Raw genomic sequence first — 17,746 nt, forward strand, 5'->3', positions numbered from 1 at the left:
GTTTGTAAGGTACGCTTGCGATTTGAGGGATTCGGTTGAAAATTTTCTGCTCCTTTTTCTTCTGTCTTGGTGGTAAGTAGCAGTCTGTCATACCTTTTCCACATTCTGAATATCCTTGATGCCAATCTAGTTTTTTCTGTGGATGCAATTATATTAATTTCCGATACATTCGGGCATTTTTCTTGACATAAGGTAGCGTAATCATCAGACGATAAGAGTACAGGTGCTCACGTATTTACAGCGACATGCTAAGTCAAGAACGACGCAAGACAATCACGGACACCAGTGCCAAAATCCAGGGATTACAACATACCCGCATGAACCTTGTACGCCAGCTGACCAGCATCGATGCTGCCCTGCGCAAAGCGCAGATTGCCATGGCCAACGTCGCGCCGATTCATTATGTTCCGGACGAGATTCTATCCTTGATTTTCAAGTTTGGCTACCAACAGCCGCGATATAAGAATCATACCACATTCACTGTGACAGTCTCTCATGTTTCACAGCGTTGGCGTGCAGTTGCTCAAGACATGCCTACTATTTGGACCTACCTCATGCTCACCGGGAGCCAGCCGGTAGAATATGTAGAGATTTTCCTTGCGCGCTCGCGTCGACAACCTCTCGAACTCATCTTGAGTTTGGATTGTGAAATGGAATATACCTGGGAAGAGTTTTTCAAGGGAAGCTGGAGATTGTTCGTGGCTTACATGGATATGCTCTGTCCACACGTATTCCGATGGCGGCAATTCTCTCTTTGCGTCTCATACAGAATCCATGGAGAAGATACTTGCACGTATCAGCGATCTTCATGCCCCCAGCCCTTGAGTGTCCGCAACTATACTTTAATAGGGAGGACTCAGAATTGGACAGCCTGGTCTTCACTCCTATCTTCTCGCACGGTGCACCCTGCTATCCCACCTTAGGATTACAAACATGGAACTACTCGGTTTGACCCCATTTCGCGAACCTCACAGATGTCTTTCTCTCGAGCAAGCATGATAGAGAGCTCGGTTTCATCAACATCCAGTTGCGGCCGCAGACATCTTCTCACCTCACACGGCCGTCTATGTCGGGCGTCGTTGAGTGACTCCGTCATCGAAGATGCCCCGATCACATTTCCTGTCTTGCAACACCTGGGGTTAGACTGCACAGCTAAGCTCATAACGGTGTTGACCACGTTCTCGATGCCTATGCTGACCTCCTTGGAGCTGTCAGACATCTCATTAGATGAATTTATGGACTTTGTCGAGACTGTCCAATCCCCAGTAAACCCCCCATTATTCCCTCTGGTAGAAATGCTCGTGATTGCTCTACCGCCGGAGTTTAATTTTACGGTCCACTTCTTTCGTGCATTCCCTTCGCTGCGTCATCTCAAGCTCCTAGACACCCATTCGACTCCATTTCTCGTGCTGCTTGCTACATTAATGCAGGCGCAGCTTGGACAGAACCCTAACTCCTTGACGCAATTGCCATGCTGGGATGATCTGCGCACAATCACGCTGACGATGCTGGATAATGTGGACCAGTACACCAGTACATTCTGCTTCGTGTTATTCGCTTTCGCTCGATGATGGGTCCCCCCCTCGTGTGTCTGCGGCTAGGAACACGCGTACGCATGGAGATTGGAATGATGGAAGAGCTGCGTTGGTGTGTTCGGCTGGTAACGATCGCGGTTCCGTCAGGGAACTTTGACGATATTCTGAGCTTGAGGTATGGGCCGGGGAAGGTCATTCCGTGTCCGGGACACGCGGGGGTGCCTTGCACAACCTCTGTTAGTACTACGCGAGGCTCATCTACGGTAGAGTGATAAAGGTCGGTGCTCGGTATGTAGTCTGTGAGACTTCGCAGCTCGGTGTTGCACTACTGCTTATGTCGATTTCGTATGTGAGTTTTCGTCGTCGATTGACTGTCCTTCTCGGATTAGCTTGTACCTTCTATGCTGCGGATCTCATAACCATAACTCTCCTCTATTCTGCTTTTGCTGGCTGTGGGCTATTGTGGATAGTCTTGTGCGGCCAAACCGCCACCATTACCGGTTCATCTCGCGTTTCTCCAGTTATCCCCACCCCTGATGCAGCACCAATTCACACCTTAATGAATCTTAATCTGGGTGGCATAGGTCTATTTCGGACCGGCTCATCTCTTAATTTTCGGACGATGTTGATAGGTCAGTGAGGTCACCGATGTTCGTACACAACTCTGTTCAAAAATTTTCAATGCTTGTAACGTTGAGCTTCTCTAGATGTAAGAAATTCAATCTCGCCGATGCATGCTCTGTGAACACTCAAGTACCCATCGATCATCCTGCGTGAACCTTCTGCGTCGGATGAGCTCGAGTATGCTCAGCCACCAACGCGAACTACGCACGTGATGCAGCCAATTGAACGGCGCCGTACTAAGCGGTAGCTTTCGCCAACTCCCTTCAACTTCCACAGACAGAAAGGTTCTGCTATACAGAGAAGATGGGACAGTGTTGGCGAATGTGCGTGATACTATGGGCTGCATTTCTTACAAACCAGCAGTACTCACATCCCCACTAGTCTCAATCTCGACACGTGGCAGGTGATCTGCGACGGTGGAAAGCTGGGCGAGTGGCTCTTCTACGATTCATTACCGAGTGATCTCGTAGAGCTGTTGGCTATCCCTTTCTCCGGAACACCTACGAGAACGGTATGTGTACGAAATCGTAACTGACAAGATGCTTACTACCTGGTGACAGTTGTTCACGCCTACGAATGCCCTCGGCCGTCTCGAACTCCCGGGAGAAATTCTACTTTGCATTTTCGACGAGGTTGATGACCTTCACGATGCTATCTGTCTCGGTCTTACCAACACGGCCCTCCGTTCCGTGGGCCACAAGCGCATACAGAGGCTCATAGTCGAGACGACCGCACCGTGGGCAGGCTACCGCATCGTGTGTCTGGGCGAATATATGCACAACGACGATCTTCCAGTGGATATGCTTACTGAAGAGGAGGAGCATATAATGCTTGTCAAGCCGACACAAGAGGACCTCCAGGACCCCACCGAGTACGATCACAGACATCTGGAAATATGCGCTACCAAACTTTATAACTTCGCCATGGAGCATTTCCGCACCTTGCGGCTACAGTCGTATAGCGAAGATTTCGAACGCCAGTGGGAAATGCCCTCCCACGAACGGAAGCTACTGAAAGAATTGTCGACCCCGCTGTGGGAGGATACGGATGATGAAGACACGGATGATGAAGACACGGATGATGAAGACACGGACGACACCGATGCTATCCTTGAAGAGAGTACGGATACTCATGAGAGTTCAATAACCGAGCAGAATAATGGCGAGGAAGCTAGTGCCGACGATGACAAGGTCAGCGAGCAAGTTGATGCCTCCGCTTGGGTTCTTTGCAACCTTACAAACGCGAATATGTCCGTGCCGATGCCACGGCCGCACTGACGGGTACTATTGCCAAGGGGCCCTTCATTAACGCTTCGGTAGGTCTCGGCGAGGTGCTCGTCTCTCAGATTTGTTGGTCCTGGGATCCCTCATCCGGAACTCCGTACAAGGGCCCGCTTCATCGCGGCAGGTGGGCTGGTGATTCTTTTGAGATCACTACTATCGGCCGCATGCGCGGCGGCGAAACTGAATGGAAGGATGTCAGTAAGGAGATGCTCGACGTCGTGGTGGACATCTGGGATGCGGAGTATCATGGAAACAGGATGAGATGGAGGAAAGTGTAATGCATGTGTTTCCGGCCGGTCCTGTAGGCCGTTTGTACTGAACCTACTCAATTTATCATGTTCGTTGGTGCCCGGGCTTCATGAGCTTATTGTTGGATTTGAATGATGGCCTGAATCCCGGAAAAGAGATCCAGCATTACTTCACGCCGCTGCGCCCATCACGAACATCATTGCTCGGCTCCGTGAGGCCACCCACCGACAATTGAATTTTGTTGTCGAAATATTAATACGCGGCAAGTATGCCCCGATCGCAGTTAAGAGCACGAATAACGATGCAATGAAGGAGAAACGAGCATGAGTTATGCAATTGAAAGGGTGGATTACGCCAGTTATGCCGTATCAAGGGGTGGACTCAGAGCGCACGTCTACTCGGAGAGCTCAAATCATGAAACAAGGCAGTGTACTAAAGCATGCTCAAAAATTCCACTGCATCGACGATGCTATGTAGTGGGGAACTTGTGTTGAACGTGCACAAGCGGCTTAGGCAATGGTAAGTAAAACAACTATGGCCAAGAAAATACCACCAGCCGATTTGACAGAAGACATAGATCAACCTTCGAGGTAGGTTCCATGGTGTATTGTCGCAATGCTGCAGCATCATACGAGAGAGGATATTTAGACACTGGAGCAACGTTAGGTATTGCATACTGCAAAAGATTCACGAGCCTAAGCGTTATCATTCGGCATGGCATAATTTTGCCATCCCAAGTCTAGTATCCAGCCTGTAGGAACCTTCTGCTCGACTGTACATCGTATGTAAACTCACCAACGAGATCGAGATTACGCCAATCCCGAATAAGAAAAATCGGCACGACCACGATGAACTCAAAGGCCTCCTTCAAAATATTCGTTCACCGTCCAGCAGCATTCAGCCAAGCGTTGTAGCGACGATTAAATCATGCTCTGGCGCAGGTTTCCCTTGCGCCGAGCTCCAAGCATTGGATCCGATACGCGTGGTAAGGACGTGCCCAAGCTCGATGAAGCCATCGACGACGGAGCCACTCGTAGCAGGGTCCTGGAACCAAGCAGTCGTGCCTGCATGGACATATTCGTGGTTCGACACATCGCAGAGCGCCTGGACGTTACGGGGCTTCGCGCCGGCTCGGACATCCACAGCGCATTGCAGGGCACTGGTGAGTTGAAATGGTCGTCTTTGCTCGTTGTTGTCGATCGCGTGGTCACCAGAAGAATTCTCTTGTACCCTTGCCATGCCTAAATCACGCTTCCATGTCAGTGAGCATATTACGCGGTAGGTGGTCCTCCTGCGAGCGGCAACCGACGCAGATGATACGATCACCTGTCCAAGAAGCAGATCTGCCGACAATGAGAGTATGGATACGCTTCTAGCCGATGGTCGAGGACTAACCGTTCACGAGCTCAAGAGGTTGATCGCGCCCAGTACCTCGTTGATGTTGTCCAACACCATAGCCAGTATTCCGTTCGGAAGGTTGCGGATATCCCTCGAATAAGCGTATCTGCTAGATTTGGGGGAATTTTCTGCCGTCGCGCGTACCATCAATTATACGATTGGATATACACATACCTGGAAGCGCCGGCTAATCAACGTTTTGAACGGTTCTGCAGAACGCCTCGCGAGAGGAATATCTGCAGACCCCGTAAAAAGACACCTTCCCAGTGACCCATGAAAGTCATCACCCAGGAACCGTGTTTATCAATGTTGATGCTGGGGATGGTACTGGTCATACCTGCACAGAAAACAAGGCAATAAAAATCGAGGTGGCACTTACATCCTCTACTATTGGCTCAAGAAGAAGGGGTTACAGCGCAGGATGCCGGACGCTCGCTATTTGACCTGGAGTGCCATGGCAAAGCGCCGTACTGTTCCACGCCTGCGTTGGATCTGAACCATCGGTAAGTTTGCTTCTCGGCGACGCGAACCTGTACTGCACACAAGAAAAGGCGACACCTATAAAGAGTGGCCGATGAGAGACCTCACGTGAATGGGGAGGCAGGGCTGCGGTTTGCGCAGTCTAAGTGGGTGCCGTCTTCCTACGCTCGTCACTTCCTTGCAAAGGGAGCGTCGGTTTACATGCCCGGATGCAGATCACAGAGAAAACAAAGGTCCATACAGGTATCTTCGCCTCGCAGCAGAGCAATTCAGGGCTCACATTCAACTGCAGGTAAATCGATCAGACTAAGGCTCGAACATAGAAAATGTTACAGTGACTACGCAATGCACAATCCGCCAGGGTCTAGCACAGTCTCTGGCTCGGATTCCAAGCTTAGATATCTTCTTCGTCGGCCTCACATTCTAGCGTCAGACGACGGGACACTCCGGCCAGACAGCCCGAATCTGCATGCCGAGCACGTTGTTCGTACGCACTGGCACGCAGCGACAGCTTGTACCGAGAGAAATGTAAATGAAAAAGATTCACGAAGCCCAAATACAGCAGTTAGAAGAACGAGCTTATCTTCACGTCATTCAAGCCAGGAGGACCGAAGTACTCCGATTTCATGTGCTTTCGTTATTCGCGGACGAGCTGGAGGCGCCCGCCGCCGGCGTTATGCCTGGGCGCCTGATTCCTCCTCCGTTCCAAGTGACGACGAACCAGCCCATAAATTTGAAGCCTAGCTACCGGAGAGCTTCTGTGAGTCTTGTTGCAGAAATTAGACGAATGCTGAAATGTTAAACCTCATCGTTCGTTGCTAGATTGTCTTGATCCTTCTACTAAAGTTTCAGGAGTAGAGCCGCGATGGAACGGAAAGAATTCTGTCATGGTCATGGCGTCACCTGGAGGTGATATCACTTGGGCGACCGAACGGCGTGTAAGTCTCAAATCACAGCATTGCCAGGTAGGCCTAGATGGCACACAATTGTGATAAAACTGGCATATTCTACGCAGGATGCTGCGACAGAAGATCCTGCGCTGGTGAGCAGACGTTGGCATCCGTATAAAAGGCGACCGGCTTTAATACAAGATCCACGAACGATTGGTGGATAAGATGATCTTAGTTATCTATTTACTGTTCAGCGTCCAATTGTCTCTCGGCGCGTCTTTCGCACAACTCAAGGTTTCATAAATGAACCTTTGATTGTATCTTGCTCTTCTCGCGGCAGGCATGTGTCTGCACTGTGCCATCAACCTTCATCAGTCCGCAATCGCGTCGAGCGCAACTCCCTGAGTCTACTCCACGTAAGTGCCCCTTAGATCTCAGCGACGCTGGTGCTCATCTGGGTACAGAATGGTCAATCCATTGACGTTGAAGGTGTCGCTCAGGACTACCGGAACCTGTCTCGCGGCCGTACGTACTTCCTCTGTCACAAAGGTATCCTCACGATAGCATTCCCTTGCGTGTTCTCTGCAGGTGCTCGATTGTACACCACTTGTCATCGGATGCATGGCGGGAGTCGTGGTTATTGCAGGAGCAGTGCAACTATATCGTATGATGATCTCGGGGCCTCCGGGTTCACGGCGAGGTGAGAGGCGCTCGAGACAGATGACCGGGGTACTGATCGGCGAAACGAATACATCGCGCCCCGCAGAGCACACAACGCGATCCTTACCCGTACAAGCAGAGCAGCACCTCACCATTTCCACGAGAGATCAAGTGATCAGGGAGCGCCTGCAGTACGATGATAGCATGTTCAACTTCGCCGTCACCGGGAATAGCGGGAGCGGCAAGTCTTCGTTGATCAATGCCTTTCGAGGGCTGCGGAACGGGCAGAGAGGCGCAGCCAGGACGTCGGCGAACTGTGAGGGCACCTCCTCTGCTATGCGATACCCGCATCCCCACTATCCGCAGGTCTGGTACGACATTCCTGGCGCGGGGACGCCGAATGTCCCGGGCGGGCAGTACTTCAGAGCCCAAGGGCTCGACGTGTTCGATTGCATCATCGTGCTGATCGACATGCGCCTCACCGAGACCGACATCGCCATCCTCCGGGACTCAGCTCAATCTGGCATTCCCACCTTCATTGTCCGCTCCAAGGCAGACCAGCACATCCGCAATATTCAGGCGGATATGGAGGAGTCCGACCACGAGGACGCGATGGGTCGTTATCTGCGCGCCCGCGAAGCCTGCATCAGCGAAACGCGGATCTGCGTCCAAGGCGGTCTGCACCGAGCGGACTTACCGCAACAGAGAGTGTACCTCGTGTCCAAGGACGTGTTGCGGGAGCTCATGTGTTGCATATCCGAAGTATTGGCGGCCAGAGGTGCCAAGATGGACGAGCAGCAGAGAAACTTTGCGAGGCTGCAGCGCTTCGACGTTATCGATGAATACGCACTGCTTTCTGAGTTGTTAGAGCTGGCCAATGAGAATTGATGATGGTGGGCATTCTACCTTCCTATCGAGTGAATGCTGAAGATTCGGTCGTTCTAGTATGTACAATATCCAGTCTCACGTCTTTTCGGCTTAGTCTGCAAACTTCGGGTTCGATTTTCTTGCTCCATGTTATGTCTGGCTATCGACCTTGGAGTTGTATCAATCGCAAAAATCATTGAGTGTGCTTCGTTAGTCACTGACAGCAGAAAACCACGTGGAATCTTTGTCCACAACTTCTCCTGCTGATATATATCTCTCCGTTTCATAAATTTGTCGTCCGAATCAGAGAACTGCCGCAATCTCCTAAATATTTCGACGGCAACAGCACACGGCATTCCCCCGCCGCTACTACAGGAAATACCGAGGAATCTCAGAGGTACTGCGACATGCTGAGTACTATGGCCTATCGTCGACCCCTCCGCACACCCACGGAGAACTCGAGCTCAAACACGATCGCCCGATTCCCACCAATGCACAGCTCCTCAAATCCGTACTCAGCTGCACGAACTTCTCCCGCAGTTCTAAAACCTCATCCCAAAAGAACACACCACATACCGCAACACCTCCCACGGAGGAGGGGCCATGCACGGCCCTCGAACAATGGCGAACGAACGGGAGCCCGGGAACACCTCTATCTCAGGGACGACTGCTGAGGAAGAGCCTGTGGGAGTGAACGTGGAGAACACGTGAGCTCAGTTGTGCGTCGTCAGGACTCTCAGCGGGGCATTGATACGAGAGAGAGATGTAAGGGCTCTCAGCGAGTCCGAAAAAAATGCAGACAAGTCGTGTAAGTCATGCCACTCACCCGATGTACACGCATTCCATTTGATGCTGCAAAACCCCAGCGGGTGCAGTGCACCCAACCCAAATATCGACTCACGACACCACCGCCCGAGCACGCCGACTAACCTCCTTTCTCTTCCTGCACAGGCTCTCAAGTAGTGCGCCCTCTACTCACCTTTCTTTCCACCAGCGTGGAGCAAAGACGAGAAGGGAGCGCACTACAATTACGCCGGTGGGTGGAGAGTGGGTGGAGATGGCGTGCAGATGGGCTGTTTAATGTGGTCCAAAGCAGCTGTAGCCCATCAGGCCATCCCTTCACCTTTGGCCACAAAATCAATAACAGCAACAGTGCAGTATGACAGAGAACGTACCGCAAAGAAATCCCCAAGAAGCTTTGACCAACTGCCTATGGGTGGCAGGGAAATTGCCATTGCTCGCAACCAAAGGACTTCAAATGCCATAGTCAGGGTGCATTCATGAGGGGAGATAGATGTAGGGAACATACCATATGATGTAGGCCACACGACGTGTCGCGGTCCCCTCCGTCTAGGCCGTAATCGTGAGGCCCCTCCATACATGAATCAGTTGTATCTGGGATTCCGATCCACTCAAAGCCAAAAAATAGACCGTCCGGATGACCTGCCAGTGAGTATTCCTTCTCTCCCAGCTCGACTTTGGCCTCAGACTGGATAGGTCGAGATGTCCATGGAACGGCGAAGGATGGAATAGGTAAGAGGGAATGGGCATTCCTTTGGATACACACCGTGGGGAGGAATGATGTGGACCTGCCAATAGGCATCCTTCCACTGCGAGACCAGGGCATGGCCATTAAGGTCAGCCATCAAGGCTGATACCTGCTCCCCCAACTCTCTGCACGCCAGAAGCGCAGGCGGTGAACTCCGGGGCCTGCTGGATAATTTCAGCCACGCGCGGTTGGCAACATCCACTTCGCCATGGCCGTATGGCGGGCACGGTCCTGGCGCGGGATGTGGACATTAGGCGACAGACGTTGACGGTCGACGCAAACAACCCTGTTGTGTGGACTGGGATTGTCGCTGCAAATTAACATATCATTTCCTTTCGGAGTGGACATTGTAGCACGACGAATTAATGCAGTTTGCAAGGACGAGGACGCCGCCGGCGGTGGACGTGGCCCGTCGCAGCCAGCGGCAAACGCGACGCGTTTGTCACGTGGCCTGTACTTGGTGTTTCTTGCACCGGCTTCGGAATTGAAAGCACCGCAACCACAGTTGGGGACTGTACGGTATTTTTATTCTGAGCGTGCCCCGCCACGAGTTCGATATTGTCTCGAGAACGGCTGGGTGACCGCACGGTTGAGATAAGCACAGTCATTTCATCTTTTTCCGTGAACTAATTCCTCTGCGACGACGTCTCTGCAAAGTCTTGCTATTGTTGGTGACATAAATGCACGCTGGGAATTTTTTATTATGTTCAAGTGGCGATTCACCTTGCAGCGTAGTAGCCCAATGCGAGAACGACTGGGCTCTTTCCGATGCTGGCAGTATGTCTCTATTGGCGTCTCCGTCAACGCCTGCAGAAGGCCGCCCTCGGTCCAACACTCACAGTGTACTTCTCGCAGGGACTAGCCGAGCCACACGTACGAACCATGCCGACGAAAAAATCTACACTCGCAGATTGGAGGAGCTCGCCTTTCCACCCTGCAGAGCCTGACTACAAAAGTCAACTGCATCTCTATGCGACTAGGCTCGTCCTCGAAATCAGATCTGTGCCCGCCTCTCCAGAACCATGCCGCGATCTGATGAGTCGAAGATGCCCTCGACAGTCACGATTTGGTGATGCTAACTGTCTCCTGGCAGCACTGTAACCCAGCTGAGTCGAATCGTTCAATTCCCCGCGCATATCCATCATCCCGAGCTAGGCAACGTTAGCTTAGTGGTCCTCGCCAGTCCACAGGCTGCCCGTCGGCGCCGGTGGTCTCGGTACATGAGCTACTGACAACGAGATACATCACAAGTTGAAGCACACACCCAGATCGACCGCTCGCCCCACTCGCCCCACTAGTATCCATAATCCTCGGTCACCTGCAAAGGGGAGGGACACGACAGACGTCGAACTAGCATGCAGGCTCGACTCGGAGGGATGAAGGGCTCGCCGATGCTAGGGCGCGCTCGCAAGGAGTTTTAGCGGGAACCCACTAAAATTCGCTGCGGGCGTGCGCTGGCGGTGCGACGGGGGAAAGCGGGGCATAATTAGAGGCGAATTGCGGCAGTAGGACGACATGCATGGGAGGTGAGGCCTTAACAGGTACCGTGAGCAAGTAGAACACGCTGGACTGCAGCTTGGGAACGGGAGCGCGTTTAAACCCGGTGGTGTTGGTCCAAACGTATACAGCGGAAACGTCACTAGTACTGGCAGATTTCGCTAAGACACACCAGCCCGCAGGTGAGAGCAAGGCGAAAGGGCCATTTTGAGCTAGGCTCATAGATACAACCTCTAGTTACCTGCAGGAAGACAGTCGTTCCTTTTGTAATAGAGCTCAAAATTATCTCAACATGCTCGCCAGCTCGCTGCCACCATCCAATCTCGCCAATGCAGAGAAGGAGCTCACCAACAACTTCAAAGGTGAGAGTCGATTGTTCGTGCCTAGTTGCTTGTCCTGACCTCGATCAGCGGCCGCCCTGAGCCTTACGACGTTATACCGCACTTCCCGACCCACGTCGAAGCGGGCGTACAATGCAGGCTATGCCGCGGCGTTCCAAGACATGCTCCTCATGATCCAGCAAGGCGTTTCCACGGGCGAGTCCAGCGATACCGCCGGGCAGGGTATGACTATCGGCAGGATAACGGACTATACATCGGAGCACGGCTGGAGGCCATCAAGTCACGAGAAGAGGAGGACGATCAGGACGAAGAGAAGGAGAAGGACAGGGAGAAGGAACGTGCTCGTCCGGCCGCCAATGCCAGCGTTGGCTCGAAGACCGCATCCAAGCTCCCGAGCGCATCGACAGTGAGTCAGGATCACATCACCCACAGCTACCGTCTCGCCCTTTTTTAGGGCGCACCGCCCACTCCACAAACGCCATCGCTCACTACTATGCCGCCACCCGCCATGCCGTCGTCCCCGTCCCCAACATCGCCAATCCCATTGCAACGCACGTCCAAGACCCGGTTATTCGCGCTCTCAAATCGGAAGGAAGTCTCAGTGCAGGTCAAATTCATCAAATTTTTCGTGTGGGAAGAGCGTTGGACCGAATGCGCAATGGATGCGCGTGAGGTTGAGATGCAATGGATGGTGAAATGTGCATCTGAGCAAGACACTTTCGTCCTGCGATGCTGGCGGTCGTATTCAGCCCGAGTGAATGACGTCATGTTCTCTCTTATATGGACTACTGCCCCGATGTGGACCAGCGTGCGGCTACAACTTTGAGACGTTGCAGCAAACCACGAAGATTGACTCACAGAAGCTCCTTCGGTGCGTATTTGGTTTGCTCCTTTCTTTTTGACCCACTAATGCCCCATAATCTGCAGACCCCTCCCACTGGAGCTCACTGGAGCTGACGAGATGTTAGCGACAGAGCGGGTGGATACACTCGGTCAAAATGGCTTTGAGATCGACGTAGCGGATGATCCTTTGGGTGATTCCGCGCGCCTGCGCCTGGCCGCACAGCCTATCAGCAAGAGCGCCGTGTTTGGCGTTAAAGGTCTGTTCGTATATCTCCTTCGGTTACTTACCGCTTATGATCTTCATCTGACCAGATCTTGAAGAGCTGCTACATCTGATCCATAACGCGCCCGACGAGCAGATCGTGAGCTGCTCCAAAGTCCATGCCATGTTCGTAATGCGTGCGTGCCGAAAGAGCACCTGCTTGCAGTATAAATACACAGACTTTCATCATCATCCCTACTCTACCGCGCCAACATATAGAGACCAACAAAATGTGGTAGCTTTTTCCCCTGTGGTGTGGGTTTTTTTTAATGCACCCACTATTATATCTGTCCGTATTGCAACTGTATTGCTGACCTACGCACGTTAACAAAGTCCATTTAACCACGTTATCACCTGGTCATTACCATCGAGCATCTCTGAGCAAGATCTGCCGCCGCCAGCGGTCCTTCGAGTTGTCCGTTCGCTTGTAAAATGTGTCGAGGAGTACCGTTTTTGCGGGCTATTATGAAGCAATATATTTTTAGATAATTTTTGCACAAGTTAGCAACTGATAAAATCATACATGAAAAATCTTCGGTTTCACTGACATCACTGAATCCGGGAAGATTCCATAACACAGTTATAACGAGTGTATTCTACATAACGCCTGTAACTGTTACAGCCAGCGCTACGATGGGTTATATGGCTGAGCAATTGCCCAACGACATAATCCAATATAACAATAGCATTAGTCGCAGGGCATTATAAACACAGTCAGATCTAGATGCAGAAAAATATATGTCACGGTTTCGACTGACCTATAGATGGTAATTGGATTCCTCATGTTCCGGGAAGATGCACACATCTTGCACAGAAATCTTTCCAACATATGCATTCAAACCATTTACATAGTAAAACTAGACTAAGCAGTGCTAGAACATTTCACAACACTACCGACAATTCTCGATGCATCCAGAATTCTCTGCAGCCCCACATGCATGCCCTGTCATGGCTCACCTGAGTGCCGCCCGCTGCACGCAAGCCTTCAAATGGCTGCAGCTGCAACTTGAGGAATTAAGCTGAACAGCAGGTTAATTAATGACGCACCCTGATTCGAATCAAGCGACACAACTCAAACGAAACACACCACATACCAATAACTGGAGCACGCACACCTGCCTGTTTTCAATGACGCAGTGTCAGCAAGGTGACACTTCACAGTTCACGAGAGAATACAAAATACGAAACGCACCGCATAACTAACCGGACCGAGAACACCTACCTCTTTTCGACGACGCAGTGTCAGTGAGAACCCACTTCCTGGTAGAGATACAAGGCTACTTGCCTCATACTTACGAGCACACTGTAGAGTACTACTAACTGGAGTGAGAACACGTACCTCTTTTCGACGCAGTGTCGGTAAGAACACACTTCCGGGTAGAGATACAGGGTTACTTGCCTCATACTTACGAGCGCACTGTAGAGTAAAATCGTCAACAGATGAAGGCCATCGCTGAAGCGGCGAAGGAAATCAGCGCAGAGTTCGCGTCTTTTATGCCGACAGCAGGACTATGCTGACAAAACAAATTTCAACGGGTAGGCTCCGAGGAACACACCTCGACTCAGCCCAGTGCGGTCGTCAGATGGAGACGTATTTATCGAAAGCAGCCCGCGAGTGAGGCTGAAGCTCCGAACATGCCTGGAAGTTGGTCGAGAGTCTCTTGAGATGAGATAAATTTGGAGACCCGTGTCACAGCTATCACAAAATGTCACAGTGTGTCACGCAGAGTATCGAGGTGACGTGGATCCCATTCCGGCAAAATATTTTACCTCCATTGTGAGCCAGAAACAATATGGGCTGCAATTTCAATCACCTGTGTATTGCCTTACAATTTTTGGCTAGGTCATGTAAGCGTTACAAATGGTAGAAATGTTGCTGGTGCATTATGCAGTACCCAAGTCTTCCGGATGGGTTGTGACTGATGTGACGCTCTGTGATTCTTTCCCGGTTCCAGTGATGGATGCCATCGATGGCCACTGGAAACCAAACTAAAATGCAACTGCCACCAAGTCCGTGGAAACACACAATGTCACCGCGTATTGACACTGGGACACTGGACGGCCTAGTTCAAGATCAAGGACTCGAATGTAGCAGGCCAAACAAGCCGCGACCCGCCAATGGTTCTGAACTGAATGAAAAGTGCGCCAGGCCGAGGACTAGGCGATCCACTGAACGCACCAAACAGGAGCATGAAGACATGGACCGACAAGTATTTGATTGTTTGGACGATCCACCAGAAACAGTGGATCTTGCCGATCTTCTCCACTTGATTGTAATGCGCGATCCATACCTCGACTTTAAAAAGTGTGGGACACGCTCTAAAGCTGAGCGGCTTATCGAGGCAAATCCAGAACTGGGGCGGCTGTTGACGAATGCTCTAAGGGAGGGTACTTTTCGCGACGTCCGCGACTTAGGTGCGCTTGCGGTAGCTAATTGATCTTACTGCAAGCTGACAGCCCTCAGATATGCTGCATCCGCCTGTTGTCGATATAGATATGGATTCCCTACTCAAGAGCACGGGGCTAACTCAAAGGAGCAGATCTGACCTGGAAGACGACGTGAACCAGCAGATTTACCGCTGCTTGCGCGGAAATCGAGATGTTCATGGCGCTCAGGATATACTAGGGCTCATCATATACCATGACCATAAGAGATATGCGGACCCTTTGGAGTTGAAGGCACTTCTTGAGAAAAATTGAGGACTAGACAAGCTTGTGGTGGCGGCATTTCGATTGGGTGATCTGGATATGATCTGCGAACTAGGTGAGTAGAACAAAACCATGACATCCAGATGCACGCTGATGCATCGTTAGGTGAGCCTTTGTGGTAGTGCTAGTCCGATCACGATTTCTAAGTTCTTGCAGAAATCCTTTTACCACCGCAAAGCCCGCAAAGCCCAGATGTCCCTTTGTCATTGCAATTATTGCATGGAGATGACTCTCAATTTTATTATGTGAAGAAAATGACCAGTTTACTCGGTGAACAGCCTTCACCAACGACATTTCTTACAAGGTGCAGTGTCGCGGTAAGCCCCTACATTAAGGCGTTATCTCCTGTCCTAACTGCTGTGGCTAGCCACTGAACGATCCTGGAAATGTAATTATATTGGTGGTGCAGCCGAGGCCTTGTGGGACCACATTGTCGCGCATTATCAAAATTCTCATACCCCAAATGTGTATGCTCACTATGCTGCCATCATACAGTCATCTGGGATGGGCAAATCTCGTGCCGTTGATCAGATGAGCAGGCAGCACTTTGTCATACCAATGAACCTTAGAGAACAGAATGGTACAGGTATTTCTGCCATCTCTCTACTGCTTTTCGTGCTGTCAATGACTGTCCCTGTGCTACAGGATACCCTCCCCCCGACAATGTGATACGGACATATCTAAGCCAAGCCGATGCTGCAACCACTGCCCACGAACGTGCATGCGGTTTCTTGAAGGCATTGTTCGACGAAACTGCAGAGGTGCTGTTGGGCAAAGTCTCACCTCCGGAGAAGCATGAGCCGATCTCTCTCAAGCATCCCACAAAACCTGTTTCGGAGCAATTCCGAGAGTATATGATGGCCGGGATGAGCATGACATCGCATGGACAGTTTCATAATGAATTTTACAGGCGAGTCATCCTCCGTGCAAATACGGTATGTCATCCGGGCCATTGTCTGTAATGGTGCCATTTTAAAGGATGTGCAGGCTACAGTGCAATGTGCTAAGTACATGGCAGATAACGCTGGCGCCGCCGAGCCTGTTCAGTCCACTAAGCCCACTGCACCTGTATCTCCTTCACATCTCGGAGTGTGCACGTTTCCACCTAACGAGTCCTTCGCTAAGCTGGCCGAGATCTTACAGAAAGAAGAGTCGCCTTTGTCCACAAAGGCTGTATCGAAGAAGGCAACAGCGGAAGGTCCCCTGGTGGTGTTAGAATTCGATGAATCGCATATGCTGATGAAGCCAGCCAGTGGTGGTAATGCTTGGTCAAATTTCGGAGAGCTATGTCGGGCGCTCCGTGCTCTGAGTGACTACCCTCTATTTTCTCTCTTCCTCTCCACCACGAGGAAGATCAATCAATTCATCCCATCTAAGGACAATGAACCTTCACTGCGAATTATCTTCGGTGATCTGATTTTGATCCACCCTTTCACTGATCTTGGCTTAGACCAGCTGGCGAGGTTCATCTCGTTCGTTGAGTCTAAGGTCAGCCCCTTGGACGTTGTCACAACTGAATATATCTCGCATCTTGGACGTCTGCTGTGCATTGCTTCTGTTGTATTTGGAGCATGTTTGCTAATCCTGCTTTGATACAGTTGGGGTGCTCGTTATGATTACCCAGACTCTCAAATTCAACAAGGAATACTTGCCTTTGCCGTAAGGAAACTTGTTGGCATGGTGGACAGAAGCAAGGGACTGGGGATATTACAGAAACTTGCATGCCTTGCCCAAAGACTTCCTATTGAATTCAAATCCATCACATACCTCTCTCATGTTCAAGAGCTGGAGCAGATTGAAAGCTATATGCGGGTCTGCATCAGACTCGATGCTGGGCTGGAGAGCATGACTTCTGCGTCACCGTCTGAGCCTATTCTCTCTGAGGCGGCCTACTGGATGATGCAGGACAAATCATTTAACGCGCCTGATGCGCTCATGTCAATCCTACACGGTTTTTCTATTGATAAAGGTGCACGGGGCGAGCTCCTGGTGATGTTGCTATTCACAATGGCTCGAGATGCGGCTGTTGGCAACCCTGATAGCTTTGGCATGCCGACTCAACGGTGGAACACCGTCCCTCGTTTGTTGGAACATTTGTTCTGCACTCCATCACCGGCCTCGGAGGAGCATGTCGACATACTTGCCTGCAATGGATCGGAGCTTACTCCTAGTGGACGGGCGGAGTTTCCCAGACACCTGAAGGAAACGTTCGCAGACAGTAAATGTTAGAGGTCATGAGCGACGGAGCTAAGTAAATAAATGAGAGTCTCAGTGCTCCGTCGTCTAGCATTCGGACACTAAGTGTATTGCATACCTAAGTAAATAAATGAGAGTCTTCGTCGCATCAGTAAGCTACTCGGGTATGCGGATAAGTAGGTAAGCTCACCTCAGTGCTCCGTCGTCTAGCGTTCGGACACTGAGGGGAGTGCGTACTCATACTCTAGGTTATAAGGTAGCTATGGCATCGGTTTCGGTAAACTAAAAGAGCGGGATTGTTTCGAATGTGAATGGGACAGCGAACGTGTATGTATATATTCAGTAGGTCCGTTTCCTCTCTCG

At 51.0% G+C, this 17,746-nt stretch overlaps 7 protein-coding genes across 7 annotated transcripts; 6 read left to right on the forward strand and 1 right to left on the reverse strand.

Annotated features, from left to right (window-relative positions):
* Window positions 1-1,184: 1,184 nt before the first annotated feature.
* Window positions 1,185-1,571, forward strand: SCP_0800150 (hypothetical protein; the record flags this gene model as incomplete). The annotated part of the gene is made up of 1 exon (XM_027760610.1): window positions 1,185-1,571. The coding sequence occupies one exon, from the start codon at window positions 1,185-1,187 to the stop codon at window positions 1,569-1,571; it is 387 nt and encodes a 128-aa protein (XP_027616411.1).
* Window positions 1,572-2,462: 891 nt separating this feature from the next.
* Window positions 2,463-3,436, forward strand: SCP_0800160 (hypothetical protein; the record flags this gene model as incomplete). Its single annotated transcript, XM_027760611.1, has 3 exons — window positions 2,463-2,482; window positions 2,541-2,670; window positions 2,720-3,436. 3 exons carry the CDS (start codon window positions 2,463-2,465, stop codon window positions 3,434-3,436), a joined length of 867 nt encoding a protein of 288 aa, XP_027616412.1.
* A 1,152-nt stretch (window positions 3,437-4,588) lies between these two features.
* On the reverse strand, window positions 4,589-4,930 carry SCP_0800170 (hypothetical protein; the record flags this gene model as incomplete). Its single annotated transcript, XM_027760612.1, has 1 exon — window positions 4,589-4,930. The coding sequence occupies one exon, from the start codon at window positions 4,928-4,930 to the stop codon at window positions 4,589-4,591; it is 342 nt and encodes a 113-aa protein (XP_027616413.1).
* Window positions 4,931-6,924: 1,994 nt separating this feature from the next.
* SCP_0800180 (hypothetical protein) lies at window positions 6,925-8,007 on the forward strand (the record flags this gene model as incomplete). Its single annotated transcript, XM_027760613.1, has 3 exons — window positions 6,925-6,984; window positions 7,048-7,159; window positions 7,226-8,007. 3 exons carry the CDS (start codon window positions 6,925-6,927, stop codon window positions 8,005-8,007), a joined length of 954 nt encoding a protein of 317 aa, XP_027616414.1.
* Window positions 8,008-11,324: 3,317 nt separating this feature from the next.
* SCP_0800190 (hypothetical protein) lies at window positions 11,325-12,806 on the forward strand (the record flags this gene model as incomplete). Its single annotated transcript, XM_027760614.1, has 7 exons — window positions 11,325-11,394; window positions 11,443-11,595; window positions 11,661-11,779; window positions 11,828-12,041; window positions 12,181-12,244; window positions 12,301-12,473; window positions 12,529-12,806. The coding sequence occupies 7 exons, from the start codon at window positions 11,325-11,327 to the stop codon at window positions 12,804-12,806; spliced, it is 1,071 nt and encodes a 356-aa protein (XP_027616415.1).
* A 1,699-nt stretch (window positions 12,807-14,505) lies between these two features.
* SCP_0800200 (hypothetical protein) lies at window positions 14,506-15,178 on the forward strand (the record flags this gene model as incomplete). The annotated part of the gene is made up of 2 exons (XM_027760615.1): window positions 14,506-14,893; window positions 14,943-15,178. 2 exons carry the CDS (start codon window positions 14,506-14,508, stop codon window positions 15,176-15,178), a joined length of 624 nt encoding a protein of 207 aa, XP_027616416.1.
* A 567-nt stretch (window positions 15,179-15,745) lies between these two features.
* SCP_0800210 (hypothetical protein) lies at window positions 15,746-17,416 on the forward strand (the record flags this gene model as incomplete). The annotated part of the gene is made up of 4 exons (XM_027760616.1): window positions 15,746-15,773; window positions 15,833-16,122; window positions 16,175-16,731; window positions 16,786-17,416. The coding sequence occupies 4 exons, from the start codon at window positions 15,746-15,748 to the stop codon at window positions 17,414-17,416; spliced, it is 1,506 nt and encodes a 501-aa protein (XP_027616417.1).
* Window positions 17,417-17,746: the final 330 nt, after the last annotated feature.

This window comes from Sparassis crispa (assembly GCF_003851025.1).
Source record: "Sparassis crispa DNA, contig_000007F, whole genome shotgun sequence".
Taxonomy (NCBI): domain Eukaryota; kingdom Fungi; phylum Basidiomycota; class Agaricomycetes; order Polyporales; family Sparassidaceae; genus Sparassis; species Sparassis crispa.